The sequence below is a fragment of the Rhizophagus irregularis genome, chromosome 20 (genome assembly GCF_026210795.1).
Source record: "Rhizophagus irregularis chromosome 20, complete sequence".
NCBI lineage: Eukaryota > Fungi > Glomeromycota > Glomeromycetes > Glomerales > Glomeraceae > Rhizophagus > Rhizophagus irregularis.
In genome coordinates, this window is record NC_089448.1 from 752,662 (window position 1) to 777,750 (window position 25,089).

Here is a 25,089-nt window from a genome sequence, read left to right on the forward strand (position 1 = left end):
AACAAAGTGCCTCTCCAAAAACTGACTCATTACCCCTGTGAATAATATATTACGACTCGTTTATGCATCAAAGCCCAGCTCGAGGACACTAAGGAGACCAGTATCAAACATGTCTAATAACCGATATAACTTTATTTTAGGTTCTGACTGATTGAGAGCCTTGCGAACAATTGGTGAGAGGGAGTTTATACCTTTAAATATAACTTTTGCATTTCACTGTAGTGTTGGTGTCATAAAGAAAAAAATATCATGAAAATTATATTATGAAATTATTAATGAAAGATTATTACAAGTATTAGGACTACATTCTTGTCAGTATTAACACGGTTAAATTAACTTCATTGATAATAATACATAAAATATAATGATTCAATTTATCGGTCATCAGTACGAGCGTTGCTCATAACACAATCTCTTAATACAATTAGTATGGCTTTATATGAACCGTTGCTCATAATAGGCTTTGAACAATTATTATGGCTTTTATATGAACCGTTGCTCATAATAGGCTTTGAACAATTAGTATGGCTTTGTGTGAACCATTGCTCATAATACAATCAGTATAATTATTACGAATATTGTCATTATTATATCATCTCTAATAACGATACACAATCTTGTAACACAACCTCTAACTTTAATGCGTAAATTTAATACAATCATGTAATACAAACTATGTGATTGTTTATAAAAATAGATCGTTACATAAATTCTATCACGTTTCAAAATGCCATTTCTTTGTTCTTGTCGTATTTGTAAAATAAATTCTAAAGATGGTAACGGAAAGTGGTTGTCTACTAGAAAAACTTTTAAAAAACATCAAAAAAGAGAAAAAGCAAATATTGAAAAAATTAATGAATCTGAAGCAGAAAGCGGATCAGAAACAAAAAGCGATAGTGAATCAATTTCAAGTTGTAACGCAGCTGAAAAAAGAAAGTTCGAAGACGATGAATCGGATAAATCAGATACAAGTTCAGAAAGCAATATTTCAAATAACGATCATGTTCCTGTAATTTTAAAAGACATACCAAAAAGGTAATTAATTAATTGTTTTATAAAAAAAAGTAAATTTTACTTTTATTAAACATTATTGTTATAATAATACTTTAATAATCATCAAAATCATGTTAATTGCAGATCAGAAGATTATGATGATGACGATAGCGATGAGCCATTTCTTGACAACGAAGATTATAATAATGGTAATCCAATTCCTAATAACGAAGATTACGATAAGAATAGTGATAGGCAAAGTCTTGATAATAAAGATTGTGATGAAGAAGATGATAAAGGAGACATAGAAACTGAAAGTGATTGTTCACAAACAAGTGCATATATTTCTGAAGAGAATGATGAATTAACAGATGATGATAAAGAATTTGAGGAATCTGAAATGACAAACATAAACGATGGTACAGTTAATACTATGTTTATTGATTTTAATTTTGATAGAATAATAATATTTATTTATTTTAGATGAATTGATTCAAGGTTTACGTCTTTTACATACAAAAGTACTCCATTCAATATCTGACATCGCATTCAACAAAATACTTGATAATGTTAATTCTAATTTAACAATCTATAAGTTGAAAAAAAAATCAATAGCATAGTTCCTTTTGAACCTCATAGATACGATACTTGCAAAAACAGTTGTATTGCATTTACATCATCATATGAAAATTTAGCCAGTTGCCCTATTTGTGGTGAAAACAGATTTGATGATAATGGCAAACCTGTAAATACAACATTTTTTTTTCGGTAAAAGAACGCCTAATAATTCAATACAAGAATAAAGAAAGAGCCGAAGAATTACAATATAGAAGTAATTATTCCCAAAACAAAGGAGAGGAGGAAATATATGCTGATATCTTTGATGGATTGTGAGTATAATTTAATTACTAAAGTAAATTTTTTTTAAAAAAAAGGCCATTAAAATATGTTTCTTTCAATAGGTTATATAAGGATTTATTACAAAGGGGTTTTTTTAAAGATGAACGGGATATTGCACTATCTGGGACATGTGATGGATATCAGATCTTTGAACAACGAACCGATGATTGTTGGGTCATCTTATTAATAAATAATAATCTTCATCCTTCTATTCGTGTAAAAAAAGAAAATCTACTGGTAACAATGATAATACCAGGTCCCCGTTCGCCAAAGAATTTTAATTCTTTTTTATGCCCTCTTATAAAAGAATTACAAGAACTTGAAGGTATAGCTAATTTTAATATCTAATAAAAATGTATTTTTTCTATAATTGAAATTTTATTTTGTTAAATATTATAGAAGGAGTTCAATGTATAGATGGACGAACAAATGAACCTTTTATTTTACGCGCACATTTATTAACATGGACGGGGGATGTTCCAGCGTTAAGCAAAAGCTTAAACCTCTCTGGACACAATTCGTATAAAGGTTGTCGTTTTTGTATGATAAAAGGGACTTGTCACCCATCAAATAAACACATATACTATCCATCATCTGCTTTTTGCAATATAAGAAATCATGATGACACGATCAATATGGGAAAATTAATTGAAGAAGAAACGAATAAAGATCGAAAAGATGAAATGATCAGAGAAACAGGTATGATTTTCTTGAGAAAAAAAGTAAAAGTATACTTACATCTCTGTATTAATTATTATTACTTTACTATACAGGAATTAAAGGGTCCAGTGAATTGTTAAAATTACAAACATTATTATTTCCATGGTCTTTCCCAACAGATATAATGCATTTATTCTTCGAGAATGTGGCACCGTCAATGTATGCACATTGGAGTGGAAAATTTTTTTATAACAATCTATTATTGTCTAGTGATTATGAGTTATCAAAATCACAGTGGGAAAGTATTGGCATACAAATGGAAAAAGTAAAAAAAGATATGCCTATTGAAATTGGTCGCCCTCCACGTGACATATTTAAATATCATAATGGTTACAAAGCGGTAGAATGGAGAAATTGGATAATTTTATTTTCATTACCATTACTAAAGGTGTATCTGGATAAAAGGTATTTTAATAAAAAGTAAAAAGTTAAATTAATACATTTTTAAATTTTTTTAACTAATCAAAAAGTAAATTTTACTTTTCGTTACATAATAGGCATCTTCAAGGATGGGCAAACTTTGTGAAGTCTGTAAAGCTTTGTTTAGAACCTGAAATATCTGAAGAACAAATTGATGATGTACAAATTTTGCTTAAAAAATTTTCAGATTATTATGAAAGGTAATGATTTCTGTCTTATAATTTATAATTGTATAATAATTAAAATAATGATTAATTATTTTAGAGAGTATTATCAGAACAATGGCCAACGTTTAGCAGCATGTAAGATAAGTTTCCATTACCTCTTACATGTAGCAGATTCTATTAAATATTGTGGCCCTAGTTGGACCCATTGGCAGTTTCCTATGGAAAGGGTGTGTGGTATATTACAACCACTCATTAAATCAAAGATCAAGCCATATAGCAACCTTGCAAATATGCTTACTTTGTTACAGCAATTTTATATGTTACCATTTTTTTCTATCTCAAAAGCTATTTTCAAAGAAAAACCGCTAAAACAATGGAGTAAGGAACGGGTCTTTAGTACTGAAGGGTATGAAGAAGAATTTTATTCCCCTTCTACTCAATATTCTCTGCTAAGCCAAGAACACAAACATCTGATTAAATTTTACGAAGGATCAAGCAATATAAATCGTAATGATTTAGAAATGGTAATATAAAGCTTTATTTTATTTAATTTTAAATTCATCATTACAATAACAAAATAATTTCGTTTTTTAGGAGGTTAATAATTATGGTGTAAGATATGGAAGATTAAGAACTTCAGATGGACAATATATTAGTAGCTGTTGTATAAAAAAGAAATAATAAAATTGCAAGAAATAATTATTGTGCTCAGGTAAAATTTATAATCTTTGATTACTATCATTGCTATTTTTTTATTTTTTTGATATAATTTTAATATTGATTTTATATTTTATTTATAAATATTTTTAGATAAGACGCACAATAGATAAACTTGCCCACAGACCCAATGCGCCTCCTCAACTCGTTATTGTAGATATATATGGAATCGTAAATTATTATCTTGTCCATGAATTCAACCATCAGGTTTACATGTTAGCCTATGTACAATTAACATCAAAAATTGTAGAAGATGAATATGGATGTAAACATTTTACTCAATTCAGATCAAAAGAATTTATCGATGTAAGATGTTTAGATCATTGTATAGGTTTTGCTAAAATAGATAATAGATATTATATAATTGATAAAGAAAATGCATTTGATGACTCTAATTGGGAAAATATTGGGCATTGATTTCTTGCAGCAGTTCGCACTTATAATAAAACTTTTTATGTTCTAGTAAAAAACCCGATAATTAAGAATATTTGTTGTATATTGATTAATTTCTAAAAATAGCTAAACACGAATAAGATTATCCCATTAACTTTATTTGTATCTAAAAATAGTTAAACACGGATAAGCGATGATGAAATAGATGAAATACCTATTATAAGCAAAACATTTCACTGTTTTTTTATTTTACTTTTCTCTTTTCTGATAAAATATTGGTAATAAGTCTATGTTATTCTGGTAATAAGTCTATATTATTTATAAACTTACTGACGAAAAATATTTTACCAGGAATAAAGGATACAAGATACAAAACCTTGAATTTCTGGAATTAGAAAGTTTTAATTAACCCTACTTAGAAGAGAAGCTGACTATATTACAGGGAGAGACGGTATGAATACATAAATTTTCCACCACAATATCAATTATCCAATAGTTAGTTACTGTCGAAATTAATATTAACTGATTCTTTTATTTTTTCTATTTTAATGTAGCCGTGTCAGGTGTTAACTGTAGAATGTAGACGTGTATAAGTATTTTTTTATGTTTATTAACAGGTATGCATCAAACTTTATTGTATTGGATTTAAAATTAAATAATTAAATTACTAATATACCTTTTTCCCCTCTTTAACAAGTACATTAAATTAAATAGGTCCGTGTCGAGGTGTTAATTGTAGACGTGTATAAGTATTTTTTACTTAAAAATTATGTTTATTAAACAGGTATGCATCAAACTTTATTGTATTGGATTTAAAATTAAATAACTAAATTACTAATATAACTTTTTCCCCTCTTTAACAAGTACATTAAATTAAATAGGTCCGTGTCGAGGTGTTAATTGTAGACGTGTATAAGTATTTTTTACTTAAAAATTATGTTTATTAAACAGGTATGCATCAAACTTTATTGTATTGGATTTAAAATTAAATAACTAAATTACTAATATAACTTTTTCCCCTCTTTAATAAGTACATTAAATTAAATGGGTCTCGAGTTATTGTGTAATGGGTATGAAAAATAAGTTTTCCTAACTGTATCTTCTTTTCTTTATTTATTTTATTCTTTATTTATTTTCGTTTTATATAGTTTCAGAAATATGAAATTAAACATTTTACTTTACTATAGAAATTATTTGTATCATTGGTTATTAGCATAGCCTTTAAAATGTACACGAATTATTATTGAAATATAATCAAACCATATCGATATTGTATTTATATACTAAAAATATCATTATTATCAAATGTAAAAATGTAATTAAAATAATCTTTAATGCAAGTAAAAATGTATGCTATTTTTAATTAAAAGATACATAAAATATTATTTTATTTGAACTAAATTGACCTTTAAAACTACTAAAAATATATGTTATTTCTAATTGAAATATTATTAAAATATATGCAAAATACAATTGAATCATATTTATAATACACTGAAAATGGGCTTTAAATATACTTAAATATATATAATAACACGAAATAAAATTATCCTGAAATTAAGTAGAAATTAATGACATAAAATTTGCACTTAAAATATACTTAAAGAGGCAAAATTTAAGGGTGTTTTATGAGCTTTTTACATATTAAATACAGTATATTTAAACATAATTTTAGCATTATTTATGGATATAAATATCTTACATAAAATATACTAAAATTATATTTAATTTATACTTATAATATACATGATTATATAGTTAAATATTCTTAAAATTCAGTATATTTTCAGTATATTTTCAGTATGCGATTTTTCTTACTGGGCTGCCTAAACTTCTCCAAAATTCTACGATTAGTTTCTCTAAGATTTTACTATAATTTTATTATAGTTTTGGCAAAGTTTTGGCAGTTTCAGCATTTATAATAAGTTTCGTTAGGTTTTGCCTTTCTCCAGAGTTTCGCCAACTTTTTAATAAGACTTTCATATAGTTTTGGCAAAGTTTCGCTATTTCGGCATTTCACCAACTTGCCAAAACCCCCTAGTTTCTCCAGTAACTTTACCTGGACTTTAGGATTAAATCTTTAGTAAACATGTATCTACAATATTTTAATTGTAGATTAATTGCAATTTGCGATATTGCAGAATATTGCAGATTTTGAAGAATAATTATTTGCAAATTTGCAATCACAAATAATCTGCAAATTTGCAAATAATCCACAAATCTGCAAATAATCTGCAAACAATTGCAAATCTGCAAATATCTGTAAAATTCATAAATATATATAATACTTTAACTAAAGTTTCATATCAAAAATAAAGAGTTTTGATAGGACCCTGGATATCTAATATAAAGGTCATAATGGACTTTTGGCCAAAAACACCCCTTTTTGCTGAAACTCAAAAAATCGTTTTTTGTAAATATCTCAGCATCAAGTAATTCAATTTTAATGAACTTTTTTTTATTTTGTAGCCCCATTTAGCTCTACAATTTTAAAAAAAGTTCATCAAAATTGGACCACTGAATGCTGAGATATTTACAAAAACGATTTCCCCCTGAAAAATGGGCCAATCTGCCGAAAGTGTGACTTATGACCTGTTTTGGAGATATCCGGGGTCCTGTTTTGATGTTAAAATAGGACTCTGCTTACTAAAGTTCTGAACAGATCAGTTTAGTTCAGTTTTAGTAAGAAACTAGAATCAGCCTAACATTCAGTTTTGATTTCAGTTTAATTCTTTGGCTTTAAGCTCAAACCAGAACTAAGACCAAATTTTTAACCTAAATCAAACTGAAATTATGATTCAGTTTTAATACAATAAATAATTAGATGATTAAAAAATCATCAATTTTTTTTTGTAAAAAAAAAATTTATTCTCTAAACTTTAAGTTTTTTGCATTTTTTTATGAAAGGTAAAATTTTTTTTTAGTTTATTGTTTCTTTTTATTCCTTTTTGCATTCTATTTTGCTAAATTTGTATATTTCTTTTCTTTTAGGTCTCAATTCTTGAGGCTCTTCATGAAAGACAAGTATTACTTTTTTTTGTTTTTTTTTTTAGTTTCCATTTTTAATTTCATACACTTCTTTTTTTCTTCGTTTAATTTCCATTCCTTGAGATTTTTCTTGTGAAAGGTTCCAGTTCTTTGAAAAGATAAGTATTTCTTTTTAACTTTGTATGCCTCTCCTTTTTCTTCATTTAGATTTTCTATTTCTTGCGATTCTTCTTATAAGTTAATTCTTACCTTAATCCATACCTTAATCCATATTCTAATTCTTGCCCTAATCTACACTCTAATTTTTATCTTAATTCATACCCTAAATTCTCTATTTAATTTTATGCTTTTTTTGCTCTATTGTTAAACTTTTCATTTCATTTGAACTTAAATGATACTCAACTCTTGTTTTTTTATAGGAAAATCCTTTTTGTAAAGCATATTATTCCAGATGACTTTCTAGTTGTTTCTATATCTGAAACTTTGCATCTAAAACCAATATAATACAAAATTTATTTTCCTCATTACTAGAAGTGGAATTTTTATTAATATATTCACAACAGTCCATTATTAAAATGTGTAATAAAAGAAAAGGAGATAGGTTAATGAAAAAGAAAAAAAATTAAAAAAGGCAATTCATGAGAAAAAAAGTTTATTAATAGTTTAATCAAATGATGTCATAATAATAATTCACATGATTAGGTGAAATCACCTGTGGTGATGGCTAGTTTTTTTATTATATCAAAATTTTATTTAGTAGTAATAATAAACTTAAATTTACTTTTATTTATGAATTCAATTAGTAATTTTATATTTTGTAAAGATTATTAAGTAATTGAAGAGTTTATTTAAGAATTATTAAATATCTGATAAATATTATAAATATTTTATAATTGATATATTATTATAATTGCTATAACAAATATTAGAATTTTTGATTTATAACTTACTTATATATAGCCCTAAAATGCAAAAAGATGGTAAGCTCCTATTTGGTATAGCAATAGAAGAATTTGATAAGATTAATCTTGGCCAGAGAGAGGGAAGGAGAATTAGAGGGTAATAAAAGTAAAAGAGTGATGAATTATAATGTCTTTTATTCTTTATATTGATTAATTTAATAGATTTGCAATTTGCAAACATAAATGTAAATTAATTTTGGTAGTTGGTACTTCATTACTAAGTTTAGATCCTAATTTAATTAATAAAACCGGTTAAAATTTCTCAAAAATCGGTTAATCGATTAATTTCTGGTCAGATTATTTAATGCGGCCCAGAGATGTGAAATTTCGGTCACGTGTTTCCATACTAAAATTTTAATATTACAATATAAATTAATAAATATACCTTCAGCAAATTAGTAATCGGTTAAGACTCGTTTCATAATCGGTTTAAGCTCTTTTTGGTCAGTTCCAACTTCGAGCCATAATAAAATCATAATAATTTTCCGAAACTTCTGGAAATTCATTAACCGATTAATTAATTCGGTTGTTTTTTGATCGGTTCCAACCCTTAAATAATTTCATAAGTAGTTATATTAAACCTTTAAGATAATCACACATTTCTCAAATTTAATTTATAAAGGAATTATAAGGCCGTGGTATTATTTTACAGTAGGAATTAATTTCACGATCATTAACAATATAAAAGAAATTAAGGTCAGTGATAATGTTTTCGAACATATAAAAGATTTGATCATTGGAATTTTTACTGACAAAAGTATGAGCAAATATTGTGTTGATGCAATATTTAACATTGGACTGAAAATATATATATTTTAGTATCACAACTAAAAAAATTTGATTTTGTTACAAATATTTGTGTTATACAAATTTAAACGTAATGAAACAAACAAAAAATTAATTGCAATATCCATTTATGGTTTTTTATGCTCATAAAAGAAATTTCCCGGCCCATTGATAAAAAAGATACCAAAATTTTGGCAAATGTTATTCGGAAATCTCCAGTATATTTTGAAACTATTCAATGCTTCTTACATAGTAAAGTTCATTGCATAGGAACAGCATTATTAATTTGTTCTCTTTCTTGATTTCGTTCATGACGTTCGCTATGCCCAATTACATTCCATAAAGTAAGACGATGAAGTGATGATAATTTTTGGTTTACGTACCGCACATTAGTCAATCAAATGTCACATGAAGAAAAGGTTATAACGGTAAGAATGGAAACAAAAAAGATAACTATTTTTGTGATTGTATTTTCAGACAAAGTTTTTCATATTTTGTCTCTGATGCTTTCTTTTTCTATTATTAACAGTAAGTTTTCGTTTTAAAGATTTCTGACAACATTCCACGAAAAAACTTTGTAATGAAATCTGAAAATGTGTGGTAATATTCGCAAAGTGATCCTGGTGAGTTTAACGTTAATAAATCTTTTTCATATTTACTGCCTCGCGTGATTTCCAAGAGTTTAATTCCAAAATTTTGACCCAAACTTTTCACAGTCGATTGTTCTGTATCGTCATTTTGAATATTATTTTTGAGGAATGTATCAAGGAAAAGAGTTTGTATTATGAAAAGATTAAGGGTTTCATCTGATTCACAGTAGATGGCGTAATTTTAGTTGGAGGTTTTTTAGTTTGTGAATTAGTTGATGTAGGAAGAAAAGGGAGAACAGCTTCAACAATAAATTTAAAAATTTTCCTTTTTTTTTTGAATTTTCGTTTGTATGAGATATCTGAATAAGCCCAATTAGCAATAAATTTGATTCCTTTTGTGACAACTTGCTCGTGTAATTTGTCTTAAATGTAATTTGATTTTTTACCTCAGCCTATACGTTCGTGAAGAATATATGTCCGCCTGATCGTTCATAACTGGTACTGTACAACAAAATGCATCTTGGTTTTTTTTAATGTTAATGATCGTTCTGATATAACAAGATTCTCTCAATGCATTAAAATACACCAACCCATTGCAAATAATCTATTAATCAACCAGGAATAGTTACTGAATCCTTCTCCTAAGTTATATATTTTTTACATCCTAATACATCTTCGATGTTGAACTATTGCGTCCATAACCGTAAATTTTTCGTTACATTTTTTTTTTGTTTTTGTTGATTTTGATCATATGAAAAACGTGAATCACAAATCCTTAAATAATCATTATTGACTCGTTGAACTGCATCTTGGTCTATTTGCCATGTTCCATATAAATTTCGTATCGTTTAGTGGAATGCAATAAAAAACGAATAATCTAATGTTATGAGTTTTTATAACTTTATTTTTTTTTTTCAATCTTCCCAAATTCTAAATATTATGATTTATTTATTTTGAGAGAAAAAATAAAGGAGGAATGCGGAGCGATACAAATTTTTTCTCATGAAAAAAAAAGTGGCTTCGCTATGATCACAAGGAGATGACAGTGAAAAAGAAATCTCACCCAATTTTTCGTAACTTTTTTTATAGAATCCCTATATCTCATACTTCCTTACAGAGGTATATGAAATCAACAAATCATCATCTTAAAAAAAAAATACATGACAAATCTTACATCTTTATAAACAAAAAAAAAACAAACAAAAAAAATTATTTTATTCTAATTTTAATAAAAAATGAGTATGAAAAAAGGGGGAATTTAATTATTTCTCAAAACGGTTCAGACTTCAGATCCATATAATTTATAATTTACAAGGAAAAAACCCGTTGATTGCAATTTACAACGGGTTTAAATTGTTTACAAATTGTAAAAAAAATTAAAACTAAGATGGAAAAATTCTTTTTTACTCGTATAACAAACAAATAAAAATGGATTTTATTGATACACAAAAAAAAAAATTTTTTTTTTATTTAAATGCACGCCCTCCTATGGAGAACTAATCTAAAATCCAATTGGAAATAGTAATCGAAAAGGAATAGGAACAGGAATCCCAATCCGAATCGATTACCTACTCTAAGAACTAAGATATAACTTTTCACCGTATTATCCTCCTATTTCGGCCAGGCAGATCCAACTAAAAAAGAGTATACGTTGCAAGATCTTGACTCGAGAACTTTATGGGAACATAAAAAAATAATATAAAATCCTTTTAATAAAATTCATAAAAGGTATTTTGTAAAACATCTCACAGATTACAGAATAGGAAAAAAAATACCACTTGTTTTATATACTACAAGCAATAGGCAACTTTCTATAGGCTGAGACATAAAAAAATGTTACATTGTACAAATGCGATGTTACCTATAACTTAGAATTTTTAATTTTGGCCAAATTTAGGCACTGGAATAATACTTTATTGACCACTATAAAAATAGAAGTTCAATTTTATTGAATTCTTAAAACTAATATGTAGAAAAAAGAACGATTATTATGTAACAATGTTGTACCAACAATATTTATTATGATATCAAAAAAAATGTATTATGATATTGACATTCTCGTATTGAAAACTTTTATTGGAAGTTTTCAATGATTATGTTTTAATATCAAATAAATTTTGTCGAGTTTCAAATCCAATTCTTTTTAATGGAATTTCCAATTCCATTAAGTTTTACTAAAAATTTCAAATACACATCATTTAAGATACATACAACTCTATAATCTAGTTATCTTGAATAAATAAATAAATAGATGTATATATATATATTTTAATATAATCTAAAGCTGTTACTGCAAATTAGAGATTTGGGATTTTCAGTAAAATGTTGTAACCAAAATTCGGTCACAATCAATTATTCAGACCAGTTGCTATTTCAATATGATTTTGATTAATTTTTTTCAAATATAGATAATACAATGAAAATGGTGCAAATATTTAGATTATTAAAGATGACTATTGTAAATTACCATATTTAAAATCTTGTAGCATGATGTGACTTATTGACGATGATCGTTGCTTGATCATAAACGTATTTTTTTTATATATAAACATTAACGAACAGCAGGATATTTCAACTTAATTTTTTTTAAAAAAAACTTATCCTTAATATTTTGATTATCAACTGCAATGAATGAAGCCAATTTCGTAGAAGTCGGTGGTGCAGATAGAGAAAAAGATGATATCAATTATATTACAACTGAAATAAATGAAGACGTATCCGTAAAAGTCGGTGGTGCAGATAGCGAAAAAGATGATAACAGTAAACCTATTACAACTGAAATGAATGAAAACGTATCCGTAAAAGTCGATAGCAAAAAAGATGATATCAACTATAAGCCACCACATAACGGTAAACCTATTTCTAAGATAGGAATATCACCAGAAGAAAAGTACCTTGTTACCTATAGTCCAGATGATAAATCAATTTTCGGTTGGAGTATCGATAAAGGCGAACTTAATCCAGACAATTACCGTTATAAAGCTTTTATTGTTGCTAATCCAGTAGTCATTTACCGCAATATAAACAAAATATATGTATCCGATGATAAGAAACTTGCATATATTTACAAAAGAATTAACCGTTATCATTTAGGTAAATGACAATTATTAAATTATTTATTTATTATAGTAACTAATGTTTTGTAAATTTTAATAGAAATAATCGATATGAACAATAATAACAAAATTAAACTAGATTTGGATCACGATGAAATTGAAGTATCATATAAATATTGCACCTTTAATTTAAAAAGGGAATTTATTTTGTGTGGTAAAGTTCTTAATGATAATTATAGATACATGAATATTATTTTTATTTACTCCACACAAACATGGACATGTAAAAGAATGTACGAGATACCTAAAGAATTTAAATTTATTAGTGTATCTAAATATAGTAAACTTTATTTATTATCTTCAAATAATCATATTTATGAATGGAATCTTCTTACTGAAAAAAGTGCAAAGATGTTTAGTTGCGATGAGGTAAAGTAAAATTATTTAAATTATTTAAATATACTGTATTATGAATTATAATTAACAATTATTCATTTTGCACTTAAAGCCAGGATTAATCAGAATTTCTAGCAATGAAAAGTTTGTTTGTCTAAAAATCAAGGATAAAATTATTATTTACTCGATTGAATTAGAAATTCCTATTATTACTTTACAGACGGGGGCAGTTGAAATTCAAGAGAAGACTAAAGAACAAACCAACGTTCGGACCTCTGGTTTTATTAGTTTATCGGATATTTTGCGTCCTTTTTTAAATAATGGAATCTATGATTCAATTATGACATATTATCAGGAAGACTGTAAAACCGAAAGTTTATCAAAAATAGTTCAAGATACCAAATCAACCGAATACATAATTGGGACTCTAAATGGTTTTATTCTAGATGGGGATATACTGAATATTAAATTTAAAGTTCTTGTTGATAAGCTTGAACGCTTAAATGTTCATTCATTTAGTCTATATGCTGATGATATAAATGATGAAAATCTTCAAAAGACGTATTCTTTTAATAATGACAAATGGGAAATAAATCGTTCCACCGAAGAAATCGAAATTAAGTTTTTAAAAAATAATGAATCGAGAAGAATTAAACGGTTTAACCGTTATTTAGCAATGAGATATATGATATTCAAAAACAATGATATTTTACTTGTATTAAATGATTATGAAAATCTTAATCAAGATTTAGTACGTGTTTTCATTTTTCATTTTAATGAAAACAATAATAAAACTTCTTTAAACTATTTTCATTCTGAAGATAAAGAATTTTCAATATCTCCTTTACCTTTACAAAATGATAAAAATTTTAAACAGTGCAATGAATGGATTTTAAATAATAAGGAAAGTCTTTTGAAATATGGAGTTGAATTATTCTCATTTGCAATCAGAGAACGTAATTTCAAATTAATAGATGAAATTTATAAGAAATGTATATTTTATTTTAATGAAGATTTACAAAATAATAAGACTTTTTTAGGTATTATTAGTATTACAATGCCATTATTGAATGAGTATTATCCGGAGTTTATTTTAAAATATTCATTAGAGACAAATATGATTACAGATTCTCAGTTTTATAATATAGAAAATAACTTACATCTTTATTCAAAAAATCTTCAATTAATTGATTTAACTCGATCTATTTTATGGTCAAAATACAATTTGAAAACGGAATTGTATAATGATATATTTTGGGTTTATTTATTTTGTTTTATTATTTTTTTAACTCTTCCTATTTTACCCATTTTGTTTTTTATAATTTATTTATTATTAAAGTATCATTTTATTAATTATATTAAAATTAGTAATACATTACCTGGCCTATACGTTAAATTATATTTTTATGTTACTAAAAAGGTTTCAAAATATATACATACATCAACAATTACATCAACAATTAATTTTATGATTCCTTACATTAAATTTGTTAATTATCCAAAAGATTATAATTGGTGGGAATTAATTAAACCTCAACCAAGTCCTTTTGTTAAAACAGTAAATGAAAATATTTATAAAACATGGAATGGAGAGGCATTAATTAATTTTAAATGGAATACCTATGGAAAATATTACTATGCAGTAATTTGGATTTCATTTATGGTTTTACTTAGTTGTTTTACTATTGCGGCAACAGTTCCTCAACAATATATTGACAAAAATATTCAAAATCAACTTTTTATTGTTTCAATAATATTTGGATTTATTCATTTGAGTTTTGAAATTCGTCAATTTATTTATTCACCTAAAAAATGGATTCGTGATTTTTGGAATATATTTGGTATGTTCGTATGTAAAATTTTTGTTTAAATAAATAAATAACTGCTAAATATTAATATTATTTATCATATTATTTAATATAGATTTAATTTCATACTTACTTCCAATAATCACTTCTTTTAAATGGCTTCAAACAAATGATATGAACGATCATCATATAATTCAATTACTTTCTTTTTCATGTCTATTTTTAGATATAAAATTTTTGTTATTTTTTAGAGCATTTGAATCTTTTGGTATATATTTTGAAATAATTATTAATGTTGCAAAACAGATCATTTATTTTTTAGTACTCTTATTTATTATTATAATAAGTTTTGCACACGCATTTTATATTTTATTATTACCAAGATCTGATTATTCATTTGATCAATATACAAGCAATAATGATCCTAATAATCCTTGGAATATAGCTCTCACTTTTAATCAAGTATTTAATGATGGGACTATGAATTCATTTTTTATTCAAAAACCGGATGAAAATACAAATATGTTTATAGATTTTAGAACTTCACTTTTAGCAATGTATAATTTCCTAACAGGTAAGTTACAATATTTGAATTTTCAATTTTAAATACATTTAGTTAACTTTTTTAATCAAATATATTAGGTGATTCAAGTGCATTATCCAATTGGCCATTTTTAAATAATCAATCACTTGTAATATTAATTGTCTTGTTTTCACTCTTGGTTGTTGTATATCTTATGAATTTGTTTATCGGATTACTCAATATGGCAATTAATAAAGATGATGATAGGGTCTCATATTTAAAGCAGAAGGCTGAGGTATTTATTAATCTAATATAACTATCATTCCATTTTTTATAAAAGTGTTTTAAATTTCTCTTTTCCTTATAGATTTTAGCAGAAATCGAGTTATTTTACCTATTGCCAAATCAGAGACGTTGGAATTCATGGTTTCCCGAAGTAATGTGTGTATATTTTTCTTTTATATATAAAAAAAAAAACCTTTTTGCTAAATGCTAATACTCCAAATAATTTGTTTTATTAAGATATTATTATGCTAATGTCGATAAGGCTCGTGAAGAAATTAAAAGATTGATTAAAAATGGTGAATGGACAGATTCATTTCCGGAAATGAGGAAGAATTTATTTGAAAAACTTGATATACCAGATAATGTTGAGAAGATTGATAAAATCGACGCCGATTTACAGAAAGTGTTAAAAATACTTAATAGTGCAGGGTTGACAAATAATTTATTATCACGTGATTCCACTACATGATAATTTCTTGTAAGGTGATACAAATACATTCATATAAAAATTGGCCAATAGTTACGTTTATGCTTAGTATCATATGATAAACGGGCCGAATGTAAAATTCAGACTTTTTTCAATTTTTTTTATCAAATTAAAAAGTTCGGATGGTGGGTTTTCTCTGAAAGAGAACGATTCCTTTCAGGAATTTCGGATTCAGTTTATACCTTAACTGATATATCATGAGTACAAAGAAAAGGAAGAAGCTATTTCCTTGAAAGCGTGATATCTATCTTTATTATCTCATTACAATTTTATTTTTCTATAAAATGGTGACCTTAATCCTTTATCCGTTAAATGTTTTTCGTAAAAAAAAATAACGATTTAACTTTTTGTACTTGTGTTATTCCTTATTTTAAGGCATTGATTTATTTTCTGCCGATGGTCTAATTTTTTTTTTCCAGCGTGTTTTTTAAAGTGGCGCTTCTTGTTTTAAGCATGCATTTTCTTGTATTTAACTTTCTTTTCCAGCGAGTCGTCTGAGTTCCGAAGTTGACATATTAAACATCTCGGATTTTAAGGACGCTTGAGGACTTTCAATTGTCATTTGTTCAATTAATTCTGTCTAAATAAGAGTTTATTTTAAAAATTATAAAAAATAAAAGCAATTTATTGTCTATTTCTTTACTAATCGTATCAGTACAGTCGCCTGGTATATCAGTATATCTAGAGTAATCTAGTGTATCTAAATCTTTTCCATGGAAATACAAGTCTTTTAATATAAAAAATATCAGATTCCTTGGTAAAAGCGTTTATCACGTATAAGAGAATGTAGATTACAAGAATTGGCTTCCCAGATTTTACCAAACCATTTTGTCACAAAATTCGCTATTATTTTTTTGTAAAAAAAAAATATTATCCGTCTTTAAATCATGATGAACTAAATTCTTGTTATGGATATATTCAATAAAATGCCTCATCAGTTTTACCTATAATAATGTTTTTAATCAAAACACGTATATTCAATCATTATGAAACATAGACAGCTTGAAATTATTGACATTCTATGAAATATTTTGGCGTTAAAATGGAAATTGATCGTTCTACTAAAAAATGATTTAGAGTAGTTCCATTTGAATAAAAAGCGTTAATTCTGAAGGAGTAAGATCCGTTCAGTCACTTTCAAGATTCTGTATCTAGGAAGTAAAATGTTTTATAACGTTTGGATGTTCAAGATTAGCAAGAGCTTGGGATTCCTTGGAAATATAAAACTTAACATGTTAATATATTCGCTAACATATTTCTGATGCTGATTTTTTTAATAGTATAAGTTTTATTATCAAACAAATGCGTTGCCTTATATAATTAAACATAAACTTATAACTACAAAACCTTTCACACAAAAGAGATTAATTGTTTTTAAAAAAAGCTTATTCCAACAGACTCCCGTATGATCTCCTAACTTGTAGATGCCTACATATTTAATAACTCTAGCTCCTACAAGATTTGAGTTGTACGAAGAAAACGAATTTCGAATTAAGTTTGGAAATGCGAATATCATGAAGATAATAAATTAATTAATATAATTTACACATTCTAATACATTCTAATACAGACAATATAGAGTCACCGAACCTGTATATACCGAAAACTCGTTATACTTACTGAACCAAGATTTCCAGAACCGATTTTTTTATAGTTAATTACACTGGTTATAACAAATCTTTATAATAAAATGCTATATACTGTATGTGGAACAGGCGAACAGCCCAGTTATATTAATCATATATTTTCTATAAAGAACGGTCACGTGACCAAATAGTTAATTCGGCCAGATTTATAGTGCTGGCCGGCGTTTTGTCACACAAAATTATAATTCTGGCCGGCATTAATATTTGGCCCGAATTGCCAAGCTGAAAAACTAAGTTCTGTATATTATATACCGAATTCACTCTATATTGAACCAAACCTTCTGTTCGTTATATCCAGTGGCGACTGTATATTTATTTTTAACATGCTTCTTTTCGTATAAGTAATGCTTGTTCGTTTGAGAACATATCTTTATTCCATATATGATAACCTAATCAGTATCTTGTTCCATTCATAATGACGAGAAAAATAGTTAAATGATAAAATGTAAAAGGAGAATATAATATAATGTTCTTTTTAAATTTTAATGATATATTATTAAACATTAATATTTTTTCGTTATTAGAAAGCTCCATATTTTTTTAATACATTCGATCAAGAATGTAAGTTCAAGCTGTTCCTTTTCCTCACTAGAATTAAATCAAAAAGACATAAAACCCTTAACAGGCGCACCAACGAAACCTAGAAGAATTCTTAGGAAAAGTTACACCATCTATTCAAAAAAGGAAAACTAATCAAATTCGTAAAGCCAAACGTTGATGTATAAATGTATACTATTAATTTTCTTGCACCTTTTTTTTTTGTTAAAAATTATTCATTTTTTATTTGATATAATAAAAAGAAATGAAATTTAATATTGTTTCAAATACTTCTCATACTAATCAATTTCCTTACTTCAAATACTTTTCAATTTCCTATTCCTATGATTATTTCTATCCAAATTTCACACCTTACTTATATAATTCTTACCTTATATGATTCACCTTCTACATATACAAATACTTCTTTAAATGGTTCATATCTTCTTTGCATAATACTGTACACATCCTTCTACAAATCCTCTTATACACCCTTCTTACCCTCCTTCTTACCCTCCTGCTTCATATAATACATATACAGTACACCCTCTCCTTTAAATAGTTTGTAAATACATCTTTATTAGAAAATATTAGTTTTCCTTTTAACGTTCTTAAAATACTTTTATAAAAGAATACGAATATACAATAAATGTAAAAAAAATTAAAGAAAATATACCACGTGAAAAGAATTAGAATTAAGTATCAAACGGTAAGAACCGAAATAAACCTCACAAAAAGAGGTTAACCAGCTTTTCTAATCTAATCTCCGTAACAATATCCTAAACTTAATTTAAAAATTTCTTTTTTTTAAAAAAATCAAAAAAAAAGAAAAAATGCATAAATTATGTGCCTTTTCACGCGTACTGTATAACGAGACGCAGGTCCATACAAGATCATCGTTTTTGGAAAATTCTTGACGGGATAATCACGTGGTCATATGGTACAGTATCTTAGAAAGAAGGAAAAGTAGGGACAGATATCAACTAAAAAAGATTAGCAAAAAATATCAATAAATGTAAATAAGACAATATGGAATTAGTTACGTCAAGTTTGTAATGGCGATCTTAGTAACGAAATGTTTAATGAACAAGGTGATTAAATTATCAGTGAAAGAGGAAGGCCTGACATGGTTTGGAAGACTAAAGAAGAAATAAATTAATTTCTCAAAAACTCCAATAAAAAGTTAAGATTTGAAAATAAAAAAATTAAGTCGTCAGAGAATAAGAATCATCAACACAATTCAAGTACAAAAATAACAAATAATATAAAAAAGTTGTCGATACTCCTAGTAAAATAGAAGATATAAGAGAAAAGAACAAATTGCGAAATAATTAGTGAAAAATTTAGAAAACAAGCATGATGAGAATATGGTGAAGATCCAGCAAAGAGAAAAGATCGAATGTGGATACAGCACATTTATTACTGACTAAAAAGAGAAATCAAATTTTAGAAAAAGTATGAATAGAATATACCTTTTTGGTCAATAATGATTTTTTTTTTATTCTAATATTGATAGACTTTTTATCCATCCTTTTAAATTAACATCATCCGTGAGAATCAAGAAAAAAAAAATTATTATTGTATTACTTATATCGTACGATACAGTCATTGATTATTTACCTGAATCCCATATCACACCAACTCATTTACAAAAACCAGGCCATAAAATAATTCATTCCCAATAAAGGAGTTAAAAGTATAAGGATTATCAATGATTGTATGGTTTAATCAATTCGTTAACTTTTCCTGTCTCAGCCAACTAATCCAGCAATTAAAATAAAGGATTTTTATAAAAGAATTTTTTAACTATAAATTACCACGCCAAAATTTCTGTCTGACAATAAAATTTTCAATTTAATCATTAATCAATATAATTAAAAAATTATAATTTGCATGAATGACTTATAATTTTGTCATAGTTGATGAACTCCAATTTTATCTGTTTCAGAGAAGTAATTTTTGTTAGATCTGCGCTGCGCAAGAAGAGGTGGGGTGGCATTGCCAGGCTGGAGCAGATTTTTCAGAAAACAAATTCGATGTTAATCGATAAGTGATGTATTTAATTATCGTTATGTAAATTATAGTTATTAGTATCAATCGTAGTAATTTCAAATGGTTAAGTTTACGCAAAAGCGTGAAACTATATTAAGTACGAAGTGGTTTTATTGTTGTACATTGTCACGTTTCGGACGGACATCCGGACGTTCGTATCAGAATTAAATCGGACTAATGATGATAACAAGTCTGCGTGATAATTTGATTATTCCAACGGCCGGTGTCAAATCAGCCACTGATCACTTGTCAGAGTTATCTAATGCGGGCCACGGGCCAGAGATATGCAATTTCAGTCACATGTTCTCAAAATTCGAAGTATGATCTTACATTGACATCATGTAATTAACACTTTTTTTCAAGAATACACTATAACTGATAAGTTTTATCAAAAAATAATAAAAAATTAAAATTCTTCAAATAAGGTTTTGTAGCCAAAAAAAAATAAAAATAAAAATAAAAATATTCATCCATCATAATTTAATTAAAATATTTGAATTTCAGTGGTTTGTATGAACTCAATTTATAGTGCTATTAAGACTAAAAACATATCGAATGTTAAGAAAAAGCAAAAATTATATTTTTTATATAATACAGTAATAAGAAAACTGTGGATAAATTAGTTTGGAAAAATAGTTGGTTTTTATTTCGGTATCACTGTTAACACCAATAAAATATTATTAATTAATGTTTCGAAGCAAAAATAAAAAAAAATGAATTCAAATATAACAAATCAGCCTATTAAATACTGTATATATAATATAGACGCAAGTTTATAAACTGATTGGTATTTATAAATAATTAATGATGCAATCTTTTCATATTTTATTTTTTAGATATCATATGAAAAATTAACACCCAAATAATAAATTTACCGTTGGCAGATTAAATTCAAAAAATCTGAGCACGTGAATATTTTTAAATAAACTATAATTTAGCACAAATTTTTAAATTTTAATATTTTTTGCTGCGGTCAATTGAAATCTGTTATCGATACTGTCACTATCACGTGACTTCGACTGACTATCATTGTCGATTAATAAAAGCATCTATTACAAAAAACTTGTTTTAAGAACTAAACATATAACTTACCAATTTTCCAAGTTGAATTCTTTCAATTAAACCAATTATTAATTTAAAGATGAAAAAAAAATCATACGTATATATAAAATTTACATTTTTTTTTCTCGCAAAAAAATCTGCAATTCAAATATTTCCGAAATGGACATTTCAAAAAAAAAAAGTAAATAAAAAATTATAAAATGTCAAAAGAAACAAAAAAATAAAATTTAATAATTATATTAAAGGTTAAAAAAAAAAAAATAGGAGTATTTTATAAAAATTTTTAATCATGATCGTTAAATATTTATTTATCTATTTATTTAACATAAGACATTTCGTTACAAATGTTTCATTTTTAATAAAAGATTATAAAAGACAAATTATTAAATTTATCACATGATCAAATGTCCGGAACGATCTGTTTTGTAGTATATTATAAATAAATTTGATATTTGAATTGAATTTTATTGGGGAAATAATAGTACAGCGCTATTCACTTGTTTTACCTTGTACGGAAAATACTGAATTGCTCAAAAGGCATTCAAATGATACGATTATTTTATTATTCATTCCTAAGGGATGAATTCGTTCAATAATTGTTTAGTAATTGTTTTAAGTTTTTTCGCAATTTGCTACTACAGAAATCAAATCTAACGATTAAAATAAAATATTTTCGTATAGAAAAGAATTTTCTACGCAAAAATTTCTATAAATCGATAAATTAACTTTTTCTTGAATTAATTTAATCACCAATCAAATACAAAATATGAATTGTCATAATAATATAAAAACAATATAAGGTCAGCCTTGATTAAATCAATTTTATAATAAAAACAATCTTTTTAGTAAATATACTGTATATCGATTAGCCTGAAATTATAGTAAAATTTATTGATATCAGGTGCTTTGTGCAACGTTTATTATAGAAAAATTCGCGATAATATTCAAATTCGCGTTTAAGAATTTTATTTTAAATAAATATTAATCATTTGTACTTGGTGTATTATTAAATAGTTGATTTTAATATTATTTGAATTTTCTCTTTTTTGATTTAGACATTGTAAATATTTTTAAAGTATAAAATTTGATCCACTTTTTTAATGATTCTTTAACATCTGATTCCATGAATTGAATAGCTGCTATATCTACTTGTAAACGTCAATATTAAATAAATCTTCAACTGTAAGGCCTGGCCGATTTTAATTAATTTCGTTAATTCCTGCGTATAATTCTAACCCATACTCTCAGCGATTCTTTCAACTAGTTCACCCGCATGTTGATTTCTATGGGTGATTATTTTATGAAAACTCTCTAACTTTATCTCTTTATTACTTGACCGGCTGACCGGCTGAGCGGATCACACCTCTACTTCACTGCAATATTCTGGTTACTGTTGTTGTTGCGTCAGGCTATAAAATAATTAAGAAAATCAATAAAAAATTTATAATTTGATTAACTTTTTATACTTTACATACCACTTCTAATATCTCGTCATTGTTGAGTTCGGCTGACTCCGATTGAGGCTTGCACGGATTGGTCGTCTAGATTAAACTCGTATACAAAACATTGTTGGAAATTATATAATACCCTTGTATAAGGTGACATATTCAGGTAGCACAAGTTCAAATTGATTCGCTATTTTCTTCTTAATTACATATGGGTCTAAAACTAGTATAAATTGCTTGACATTCTTTATTTGAAAACTAATTTCAGCTCCACTAAGCTTTTTTCTTTATTCCATTTTGACGTAAAAAAAAAAATTAATGATTCAGAGGCCGGGCTGCCGATGCTCAGTGTTTCTACGTCGCCTGTGACTGTGATGGTTTCCTAAGAAATATAAATAAATTTAGAATTTAAATAGAAATTTTGATAATTACCAGGTCTGTCCCAGAAGATTTACTTATTATATTCTCGAAAAATTGAATCTCTACTATAAGTCACCTAAAGCCATGGCACTAATATGACTGGATGCCTATTTCTTCTTTGACTAAGTTGAGATGGTGATTGATGATAGAGCTGATTATTGAGGTAGTGGCGACGATCGATATTGTTGTGGTTAAGAATTTTATCAGAACAATAGCTTAAGCGGTTCATGTTTAATTTTCTGCGCAATAGGAAAAACACAATAGTCACTTCAAATTTTCATAACCTGCGACCAGCGCATTCCACTTGGTTCGGCATTGTGTTGCCGTAACGTTAAGGTTATAATTATTATATATATGATTAGAGATGTACTGCCACAGAGTGCCCTGATTTTGAATGCGGGTCTCAATAAATCTGTCGTGATAATAATGACGATGTCTTATCAGGGCCTCTGTGGCATCCATCGGCCAAGAACGAAGGTTGTTGTTATCTTGGTAATTTGTAGATTAGCTCTTCAAATACTGTATTGTAATGTATATAATGTATCAATGAACTTACATAAACTGAATCATGGTGTTTAGTTCTTTATACTCTCTACTTAAAGTATGGTCGCGTCTATTGCATCTTTGAATTCTTTGATGCTTATATTACTACATAGTAGTTTACTAAAATTGGACTTATCGATTGGCTGGTTCGTTAACATCACTGCTTTTTAACAAGAATTTATTAGAATAAGCATCATGAGTATTCCACAATGGATTAAAGAAATACTTAGTTACTTACTTCTTTCGATGATTATAAACTAGTCTTTTTTTATTTCTTGATTCTATTGTTCGCGTTGAACTTCTTTAAATGGGAGAGTTGAACCAATCTTACGATAATTAGTTACTTTGTCTGTCTGCAAAGTGACTTTCGGATCTATTTGGGTCCCACTTTTAAAAAAAAATACGGTCATGAGAAAAAAAAGAAATGTGCAAACGAATGAAACAAAAATTTTCATCGATATTTCGATTTGTTAAATAATAAAAAATTTTTTTAAGGTATATTATGTACAGTATATAGTCGAAAATAATAATTTAAAAAACAATATTATTTGTTTTGTTTTTTTTTGAATTAATCATTTCTCTCATGGATTGCAGTTGCTATATTTTAATAATATGAATATATTTCAACAAATACGAATATTTTTTAGGAAATTATTATTAAACATATATTATGTACTATATATTTTTTTCAGTGAATCATTATTAAACAATCATAAACCAATAGTTAATAATGGATAAGGAGTAACTAAAAAAGCTATAAAAGTTTTTAAATTATATTTTTTTTTTCGCCTGAAACCTTGTTTTATTCAAGAATGACTTTAAATCGGTCGAATAATGGTTTACTTGCGTGATTGTAGATAACCATCGATGGTAAAGAGATAACTTCAATGTAATTGTTTCAAAAAGAATATTTTGTCTTATATTGGAGGTGAAGAATGGATCCACATAATAATCTGATTCGTTGTAGCAAACAATGGGGACGTTGCATATATAAATAAGTAAATCTTATTTTTATATAATTTAATCGAATGAAAAGAGAAATTAGTTGTTTAAATTTAATTTAGGAAAAGTTTCTTTGGTCGTCCCTATGGTAAACTGGTAAATTCATAAGAAAAAGATATGATTTATTAGTTAGCGAGGAAACGGATTTCATGGCCCAGCCAAGCTATTTACTTACGGAGAGAACAAAAAGA

General features: G+C 26.6%; 2 protein-coding genes across 2 annotated transcripts; one reads left to right on the forward strand and one right to left on the reverse strand.

Annotated features, from left to right (window-relative positions):
- Nucleotides 1-12,263: 12,263 nt before the first annotated feature.
- OCT59_012811 (uncharacterized protein) lies at nucleotides 12,264-16,173 on the forward strand (the record flags this gene model as incomplete). Its single annotated transcript, XM_066140385.1, has 7 exons — nucleotides 12,264-12,729; nucleotides 12,793-13,121; nucleotides 13,201-14,327; nucleotides 15,280-15,470; nucleotides 15,539-15,588; nucleotides 15,787-15,860; nucleotides 15,942-16,173. The coding sequence occupies 7 exons, from the start codon at nucleotides 12,264-12,266 to the stop codon at nucleotides 16,171-16,173; spliced, it is 2,469 nt and encodes an 822-aa protein (XP_066001270.1).
- A 6,685-nt stretch (nucleotides 16,174-22,858) lies between these two features.
- OCT59_012812 (uncharacterized protein) lies at nucleotides 22,859-23,669 on the reverse strand (the record flags this gene model as incomplete). The annotated part of the gene is made up of 6 exons (XM_066140386.1): nucleotides 22,859-22,897; nucleotides 22,964-22,995; nucleotides 23,076-23,218; nucleotides 23,292-23,315; nucleotides 23,389-23,418; nucleotides 23,638-23,669. The coding sequence occupies 6 exons, from the start codon at nucleotides 23,667-23,669 to the stop codon at nucleotides 22,859-22,861; spliced, it is 300 nt and encodes a 99-aa protein (XP_066001271.1).
- Between the last annotated feature and the right edge of the window lie 1,420 nt (nucleotides 23,670-25,089).